At 42.4% G+C, this 10,000-nt stretch overlaps 1 protein-coding gene across 1 annotated transcript in view; it reads left to right on the forward strand.

Moving 5' to 3' along the window:
* Window positions 1–10,000, forward strand: part of LOC138961172 (protein kinase C-binding protein NELL2-like) — a 25,779-nt gene that overhangs the window by 15,701 nt on the left and 78 nt on the right. Inside the window, exons 5-8 of the mRNA XM_070332772.1 lie at window positions 367–449; window positions 778–948; window positions 1,290–1,529; window positions 3,831–10,000. The exon at window positions 3,831–10,000 is cut by the window's right edge and continues 78 nt beyond it. Of these exons, the coding sequence (XP_070188873.1) occupies window positions 367–449; window positions 778–948; window positions 1,290–1,529; window positions 3,831–3,881 (545 nt within the window). The 3' untranslated portion in view covers window positions 3,882–10,000. The remainder of the gene's footprint in view (window positions 1–366; window positions 450–777; window positions 949–1,289; window positions 1,530–3,830) is intronic.

The following is a 10,000-nucleotide window of genomic DNA, read 5'->3' on the forward strand; positions in this document are numbered from 1 at the left end:
TCCCAGTGACCTCTACACTTTGACGTCTGCTTTGGTGACCTTTGACCTTTTTCAAGGTCACAGGTATGTCTTGAAGGAAAAAAATTGAAATATCATATCTCTGAAACTATTCATCGGATTTGATTCAAACTTTATAGGATTATTCTTTACATCAAATTATTTACATCTGTATTGTGTTGTGAATAGCAATTTCTTCCTGTCCATCTGATGCCTCATATAATATTCAGAACTGCGAAAGTGACTCGATCGAGCGTTTGCTCTTCTTGTTGTTTGTTGGTATAGTTGTTTGTATGTTTGTGTTTATGTTTGTGTGTATTTTTGTTTATAGTTTTTCTTAAATAATTTCGATTTCTGCTCTTTTCGCAGACTGTATTTTCGAAGGAGCTGAGCATAAGGACGGCAGCGCCTGGCAGTCGGCGGTTGACAAGTGTATGACCTGCAAGTGTAAGGTACGCGTATCTTTTGTTTTGTTTTTATTTTTAATTTGTTGTGCTTAATTTATTTTGCAGATTAACATATGTGGCAATAATGAATTTAAATTAATTCAGCACAAAAAAATCCCTGTGTACAGAAAGTACTATGGCTGTACATTGTTGGTAAATGACCAAGTAGAGGGGATGGCATTGTCCCATGTAAAAGCCTGCATCAGATCTGAGATGGTGAGACGAATGGCTTTGACAGGAAGGATTGTGCCTTCAAGCCAGACTGCTAATCTTGTTTAAAACTTCTGAAATGCCCTGACGTCATTATGGACATCATTATGGCTGTCTCTCGCAGGCAGGTGTGGCGACGTGTCATCCTATGACGTGCAACTGTGACGCGGATGACGTCAACCTGGAGTGCTGTCCCCGCTGTGACGAGTCTGCGTCGTGCCAGCATCAGGAGTTATCTACGTTCATGAAGCATGGGGAGACCTGGGCCTACCAGTGTCAGACCTGCGAGTGTTTGGTACGACTGTCTGTCTCTCTGCGTGCCTGTCTGTCTGTCTGTCTGTCTGTCTCTCTCTGTCTGCGTCGTGTCAGCATAAGGAGTTATCTACGCTCATGAAGCATGGAGAAACCTGGGCCTACCAATGTCTGGTTAGTGTGTCTGCCTGTCTGCGTGTCTATCTTGCCTGTCTGTCTGTCTATCTGTGTATCTCTGTCTGTATGTGTATTTGTCTGTCTGTCTGCCAATGTATATGCCTGTGGCACCAGGTACTCCTCAAGGCCTCCACCGGCCTATATTCCATATCAATACACCGCGGCAGAACATTCAGCGTGATCAATGGTCAATTATTTATTTTGCAGCACGGGGAGACGGACTGCTGGCCCATGGACTGCCCACAGCTGACCTGTCAGAACGCCGTCCAAGAACCGGGAGACTGCTGTCCACGCTGCGTGGAGGCCAACCCTTGTTCTAACCCTCTCCTTCTTCAGGCCGGAGGCCGCGATAGCTCGGCGAATACCTGCAAGTACATGGGAGCCACCTACGGGCACGGGGACACGTGGGTGCTTGAGACGGACCCTTGCACCAGTTGTGAGTGCAAGGTGAGTTGGGATGAAATAAAATGCAAAATATTGATTTCTCAACTTTGGGGGGGGGGGGGGGGTTGGAGGGGGTGGGGGAGGAGCGGGGCCCGTTAGCTTCACTTGGTAGAGCACTAGCTGGACTTTTGTTTCTCGGGTCACGGGTTCGAATCCGGACCGGAACGGACACGGGTCAACTTAATGTGCAGAATCAGAGGCGGTATCCCTGTCCCAACGCAGTGTCACCACTGTGGTACGTAAAAGAACTCAGTTATTATACATAACAGATCTCAGTCATTGTGCCAGAAGTGCAGGTGATAGATTACGGCACATTACCACGCGCACACATGGGTAGCCGCAACTCTTGTTGCAACAAGCTTTCCACTTGGGGGAAGAGAGTCGATCTTCCCAGCAATGTAAACAAGTCGCGTAAGGCGAAATTACTACATTTATTCAAGCTGTGGAACTCACAGAATGAAACTGAACGTAGTCCGCCGCTAGTGCAAAAGGCAGTGAAAGTGACGAGCCTGTTTAGCGCGGCAGCGGTTGCGCTGTGCTTCATAGTACGCATTACTGTACCTCTCTTCGTTTTAACTTTCTGAGCGTGTTTTTAATCCAAACATATCATATCTATATGTTTTTGGAATCAGGAACCGACAAGGAATAAGATGAAATAGTTTTTGAAACGATTTCGGAAATTTAATTTTAATCATAATTTTTATATTTTTAATTTTCAGAGCTTGTTTTTAATCCAAATATAACATATTTATATGTTTTTGGAATCAGAAAATGATGAAGAATAAGATGAACGTAAATTTGGATCGTTTTATAAATAATTTTTTTTTTACAATTTTCAGATTTTTAATGACCAAAGTCATTAATTAATTTTTAAGCCACCAAACTGAAATGCAATACCGAAGTCCGGCCTTCGTCGAAGATTGCTTGGCCAAAATTTCAATCAATTTGATTGAAAAATGAGGGTGTGACAGTGCCGCCTCAACTTTTACAAAAAGCCGGATATGACGTCATCAAAGACATTTATCGAAAAAAAGAAAAAAATATCCGGGGATATCATTCCCAGGAACTCTCATGTCAAATTTCATAAAGATCGGTCCAGTAGTTTAGTCTGAATCGCTCTACACACACACACACAGACACACACACACACACACACACACACACACACACACACACACACACACACACACACACACACACACACACACACACACATACACCACGACCCTCGTCTCGATTCCCCCTCTATGTTAAAACATTTAGTCAAAACTTGACTAAATGTAAAAATGTGTGGGATCTGGGGTTGGGATCCTCAGGCAGTGAGAGGTGCAGTGTTACCCGCAATGTAGGGCCCCTGGGGTTGGGATCCTCAGGCAGTGAGAGGTGCAGTGTTACCCGCAATGTAGGGCCCCTTGGGTTGGGATCCTCAGGCAGTGAGAGGTGCAGTGTTACCCGCAATGTAGGGCCCCTGGGGTTGGGATCCTCAGGCAGTGAGAGGTGCAGTGTTACCCGCAATGTAGGGCCCCTGGGGTTGGGATCCTCAGGCAGTGAGAGGTGCAGTGTTACCCGCAATGTAGGGCCCCTTGGGTTGGGATCCTCAGGCAGTGAGAGGTGCAGTGTTACCCGCAATGTAGGGCCCCTGGGGTTGGGATCCTCAGGCAGTGAGAGGTGCAGTGTTACCCGCAATGTAGAGCCCCTGGGGTTGGGATCATCAGGCAGTGAGAGGTGCAGTGTTACCCGCAATGTAGGGCCCCTGGGGTTGGGATCATCAGGCAGTGAGAGGTGCAGTGTTACCCGCAATGTAGGGCCCCTGGGGTTGGGATCATCAGGCAGTGAGAGGTGCAGTGTTACCCGCAATGTAGGGCCCCTGGGGTTGGGATCATCAGGCAGTGAGAGGTGCAGTGTTACCCGCAATGTAGGGCCCCTGGGGTTGGGATCCTCAGGCAGTGAGAGGTGCAGTGTTACCCGCAATGTAGAGCCCCTGTGATGAGAGGACACCCATCATCTTTGAAGGACATTGATTTTGTTGTTATTTCTTGTTCTGTTGGCATAACCAAAGTCTACCTGTCATTGAAGAGCACCTGCAATGTGCGGACACTTTTAGCAGGTCCAGAGGGTGTCATTTCATGACTGACACAATAATACAACTTTATTACCCGTTATGTTGGCAAGATCAGAAATGTATATTTTCCTTTTCGTTGTATAATATGATGCTGTGTCGAGGTTATATGATATGGTGAGTAGAAGATGACTACTTAACAAGAGATTCTTGGAATAAATTGTTATTGCTTTTCTTTATTGCAGGCGGGTCACATTTGCTGCTCCTACACCCAAGGCTGCGACGCTATGCAGTGAAGAACAAGCATAACACACATGTCCACCTCCTTCTTCGAATGAAACTTTGAGATGTGCATTCGCAGAAGGGCGATAACCGACACTGTGTGGAGATGAGAGTTAGCGTCCCCGGCCATTGGAGTTTAAATCCCAGTCTCTTGATTTCAGCGAAGTAAGGTACTCAGAGACTTTTGGACAAAGGAGAGACATTTTTTGTCGATCAAAGAACCTTTTGTTGGCAAATATACGTTGGTGTCAGCGGAGTAAGAGGAACTCAGCGACTTTTGGACAACGGAGAGTGTGTACTTGCAGACATTTTGTGTCGATCCAAGAACCTTTTGTTGGCAAATATGCGTTGAACGTGACAATGCGGCCAAGAAGAAATCATAGTGTTTACTGGCACATAAAACAAAGGATTGTTGTCGCTGTGTACTTGTCAAAGACAACATTTTACAGTGATTCTTTACGTCGGTGCCTGTTTGTCATGTACACATTACATACGACATTTTGTCTGCAGGTATATTTGACGAAAGGTTCTGTATGTGCTTGTGTCAGTGTTTACGTAGTAGAATAACCCATGACACAGGTTGCACTGAGGTGGCAATTCTTTTTTCGTCACGTTTTGTGTCACTTACACTCATCCAAGATTGCCGGGGAAAAAAATAACGGCATATTTTGAATGCCATCTGACAGAATTTGGGGTGCAATGTGACAGTGAAATGTACTGTCATCTGGAAGGGTTTTTTCGCTGCCAAATGAAAGCGGGTCTCCATGCATGCTATGAAGGAGGATTTTTGCTCTTAGTGTGACGACAGGTTGTATATGCCAAATGGCTTGTTTGTGAAAATCAAATAAAGGCTTGCTTTGGGATTTGGAAGGATTTGGGCTGTCTTATGACTGGGTTTTGTATGTACCATCTAGCAGGGTTTAGGATGTCAAAGGAAGGAAGACTTTACCTGCTATCGTCAGAGACATAGATAGTGTATGTATGTCTCTGCTATCGTGTAGGATTTTGACACCAAGTGACGGCTTCTTTTATATGCCGATAGTGGTAGGATTTAGGTTGTCAAATGATATAGGTTTTGCATGCAATCTGTCAGGAATTTGACGTCAAATGATTGCGGATTTTAAATGCTACATGAAATCGACAGTCAAGTTTTGTTTTTGGTGTTAACTTATTTTGAGGTTGTGTCAACTGAGATTCAAGAGAGAAACTCTCTGAAGAAAGGGATTCAGATCCGAACATTACGTCAGATTCTACATGACGTTATTTTTGTATTTTTATATTGGTAATTTTGAGAAATTATGTATCTGAATTGCATTCTGAATTCGTGTCATGTAGAGGCCGTAGACGTAGCCATTGTACGTGAGTCATGAAGGCTTGTTGTTAAATTGGTAATTTTGTTGAATGATGTATCTCGTATTATTCATTTTGTTCGTGTAGCTGTCTTTGAAGTCCCCCCGCGGGTTAGGGGGAAGAATTTACCCGATGCTCCCCAGCATGTCGTAAGAGGCGACTAACGGATTCTGTTTCTCCTTTAACCCTTGTTAAGTGTTTCTTGTATAGAATATAGTCAATGTTTGTAAAGATTTTAGTCAAGCAGTATGTAAGAAATACTAAGTCCTTTGTACTGGAAACTTGCATTCTCCGAGTAATGTCATATATTGTACTACGTTGCAAGCCCCTGGAGCAATTTTTTGATTTGGTGCTTTTGTGAACAAGAAACAATTAACAAGTGGCTCTATCCCATCCCCCCCCTTCCCCTTTCCCCGTCGCGATATAACCTTGAACGGTTGAAAACGACGTTAAACACCAAACTGATAAAGAAAGAAAGGTCTTTGAAGTAGCCCCTTTATTTCTGTTGTTATATTTTCATTTTCAGCGAGACTTTTGGTTAAATTATGCGTGTATGGCAACACAATAAGAATAAACAAATGTTTAGGAGCCTCGTATAGTATAGTATGCCAGGTAGGTTGCAAATGTATGTGATCTGAAGTTTTCAAGTTTTGTTGAAAGGAGACGGAAATCAAGGACACACCTCAGCCTTGATTTCATCTGCAGCCTTTGCCGTTGCTTATAGTTTCTTACATAACTTAAAGATTCAATTGCTGTTCGTTGTAAATGTGTATAGTAGTATGCGCAGAGTTTGTTAGAACTGTTGTTGTTTTTCACTGTTGTGATAGTACTTTGTTAACCATTAAAGATGTCACGTCTGTGTTGTATGTAGTTTTTGAAGAATGTATAGACAACGGTGTTTTTTTTCCCGTAATCAAGCGCATGCATTGTATTGTAAATGTTGATACATCGCGAATTAATTTATGACTTCTAGTAAGTTATTCATGAGATGTGGCGGGTTAATCTGCTCGTGTAAACTGAACGATCGTGATTGCCACCACCGATCTGTACAGGCTTTTACATGGGATACGATCACCATTTCACCAGGACACATACTAAACATCAAAAGCCTGGCTGCGTCGTGCACAAAGTGGACATGTTTGATACATTCATGTCTCCAGGACGAGCCCCCATTCTGCACAGAAAGCACCGAAGCTGAGGATTTTGAACGTGCGTCAAAGTGGAATGATCCTCTTACCCTTGATACAAGTCGTACAGAGTGGTGGTGGGGGTGGTGGGTAAAGTTGGTTCACACCGGGATGGAACGTATCTTTAAATTAACGCAGCACACTTTTTTTCATGTAAATATGTTTTTGTTAAGACGTGCGTAAGACGTTCCTCCTTAGAGCGGTTTTAAGGTTGTAGCGAAGAGCCGCCTGTAGGTGGAACAAAATACGTACGTAGTTCTGTGTTGTTGAACCTTGACCCAAGCAAAACACGGAAAACTGCATGCTGTAGACCTATGTTTCTAAAAACACTCACGTAATTCAGAAAATATAATTTCAGGTGTAAAATACGCCGTTACTATTGCAGCTGTCAACTAATCACTCGTTCTCTTCTTTTTTTCCCCCGCCGTCGGCCCGGTACTTAAATGTAGAATAAACGAAACAATACACTTACTTTTTTTCTCCTTCTTTGTTTGTTTGTTTCTTTCTTTCTTTCTTTCTTTCTACATGTACTTTGTTTCAACCTTTTATGTCTTCAAGAACAGTCTCACTGGAAGGTTTGTGCGGTCGTGCAGAGGCGTAGATACGAATCTTTGTTACCTAATGGTACACGGCTGATGCTTTTAATTTAATTGTTTTCTTTATTATTTAAAATGTTTTGATCCCATTTATCTGTCAGGTTTTAGATTTAAAAAAAAATTATTATTTGAGATGAAAAGATGTGTACATTTTCTTATATTATTTAAAACGGTTACCTTGGTTTTAATTTAAATCTGAGCTTTATGTGTACATCTGTAAAATTATACCTACCTTGATAGGTTGTGACAAGGATTGTTTTGTTACTAAGACTCTCTAAAACTTGGTTGTGAGCATGCAGTTGTGTTTAAGTGTTTAACTTGGCTCCTTAGCATGTATACTCGCGAATAGCTTTATAGGCATGCACTTGCTCTTTGTACATTACGCATACATTTGTGTAAATGTAATGGCTGAGAAGTAGCTTTAAGTCTGAATCAGAAGCATGGTCCTTCCCGTGTGAATGATTGGGCTCGTCATCTCAGATCTGACCAGGCGTTTACATTTGCATTTGCAGTTCGATTTTCTAAATAATTATGCAATGCAACTTTCTACTGTAGGTATAAACGGGTTGGCAGTCATATACGGCACGGCTGGTATATACGATTACGGTGGTTTTCGTTCGTTCAGCAGTAAAACGAAATAAGACTGTTAGTAATAAATTCGAGTTTGCAGGTTTTGCAGTAGGTCCTAAACTGTCTGCAAGTCTTTACTAGATCTGTAGCCGTATTTCTCTCGTCTCAGTCTACGCCAAGAATAGATTTAAATTGATAGACCCGATGGAGCCATTCACAGGTTGATTTGCCTAGTACAGCAGTATTTGCCAAACGCAAAAAGCATTCGTAGTCTACCTTGTATTGTATGTCGTGGTGATTAAACATTTGATGCATGAACTCGTGAATGTAGCAGCGGCCATATTGGTGTCAGTTATACTTGTGTTCATTATAAAGCAGCTTCTGCTTCTGTACATACGTTTATGCATGCTTCCCTGTTTTAAAGCTACATGTAGAAGCTACATCTTTGAAGCAGTTCAGATCTTTTTAAACGCAAAACCCATCTGCCGTCACCAATAGTAAACAGCACTAAAGAAACCCGTTGAAGCGTGTCTGCCTTGTTGAAAATTTAAGCTTCCGTGAAATTGGTTGAGAAATTCCTGAATATGTAAATAAAAATAAAACATGATTTACTGAAACCAATTTGGCTGAACAATTAATGATCAGTACTCAGAGGAAATGAAACAGAACTCAAAGTTTGCGGTTTTGCTGAAAATACTATGAGATGCTATCTTCCCTTGTAAAACAGCTTTTCAACCAATACGTGTACCCCCAGCTAGGCTTTTGGACACATACCAAATCTATGGCTGGGCAGTCCTTACAAAGTACATGTAGAACTTTTTTGAAGAATTGATTTGTCACATCTCCGGAATAAACACGTTCTTTAAAAAGTGTCCACTCTGCGCCTACGGTAAATTTTAAGGGGCTTATTGTCCGTCAGGTCTTAATTGCCTATATTGGACATGAATTGGTTTATACGATTCGAGTTTTTACGCCCTCACGGCTTTTGATGTATGCGTGTTTAGGTATCAACCATCTGCACTTATGGTAGGATGACCAAGATCTTTAACGTGCCATTGTGGTGACACGGGGGTGGGAGATGGATACCGTCTCTGGGTCTGCACATAAAGTTGACCCGTGTCCGTCCCGGCCCGGATTCGAACCAGCGACCTCTCGATCACACGTCCAGTGCTCAGACCTGTTTACCCTTACGATTTTGGCGTAATTTATCACGATTTTCTGCAAAAAATACGCTATTCCGCTATCCGTGTCAAGACTACGATTTTCATTTTAAAAAAAAAAGTTTAAAAAAAAACAAAAAAATATTTTATTTTTTTTATTAATTCATATGTTTGGCATGGGTTTTTTTCAATGGCAAAATGGGGTGAAAAAGCACAGGACTGACAAGAGATCATGTCTGTCTGATGAGACGCTGGAGAGCCTTCTAGTGGCGAAGTCTCGCCCTCACTCATTCGGCAAGCGCAAGTACAGTAGAGAAGCGCTTGACACACTGAAAAAGGCCTACTACGAGCAAAGGAAAAAGAATCAGTGATGCATGTGCTTTTGATGTGATCTTCTTTGAAAGTATGATGACTACAAAAACTGACTGATGTGTTTTGTTTGTGAATGATGGATATATGTGCATGATTGCGTTTCGCAGACACAGTTGTCATGTGCGTTGTAATTGGCGACGAATGCTGGATGATTACTATTTTTGTGCCAGGATTACTATTTTTGGGGCTGAGCATTACTCCAAAACACTTATGGGGGTAAACAGGTCTGAGTGCTCTACCACCTGAGCTACCACCTGAGCAGTCAGGGTGTAGAGTGTAGGTATGCATGTGTCCAAGCGGACAGGTGCTTTCCCCCTTTGTAAAAGTATGCATGGACACATTTGTTGTGGTTGACAAGATGGTTTAAACGGAAAGGAAAGTATCTTTAACACTGAAATGAATTGCTTGTAAATGTCCGGCTTTTTAATGTTGTTGTTTTTTAAAGTGTGTTTAATCATTCTCGATTTGTCACCCGATAGTATAGTGTTTGCATGCATAATGCTTAGGTGCGCATTCTTCCTACTTTTAGATTTGTGTATATCGTTGCCCTGAAAAAAAGACAGGTTTAAATAGGTGGCTTCTGACAACACGTGACAAGACGATTCTGCGCTGCTTTCAAGTTTGAAAAAGCACAAAGATTGTGTGTTATCACGCGTGAATCGAGGTCATGGCTAGTGATTTTTTTCCTGCCTCACTCACGTTATGGGAAAGCCGCTGTGGCTTTGACAAGTTACTTTTGTCACCTGCTGTTGGATGTTACCAATTTAAACCCGCGGCACGGTTTTCTGTAGCGGTGGTGTCAGGGCATTACAGTGGACGAAGGCATATCTTGGTGTTGCGTGTGTAGTGTGCAGAGAAAAGTAGTACCGAGTACAACACGGTAAAAATGCGCGGTAGT

This window comes from Littorina saxatilis, linkage group LG3 (genome assembly GCF_037325665.1).
Source record: "Littorina saxatilis isolate snail1 linkage group LG3, US_GU_Lsax_2.0, whole genome shotgun sequence".
Taxonomy (NCBI): domain Eukaryota; kingdom Metazoa; phylum Mollusca; class Gastropoda; order Littorinimorpha; family Littorinidae; genus Littorina; species Littorina saxatilis.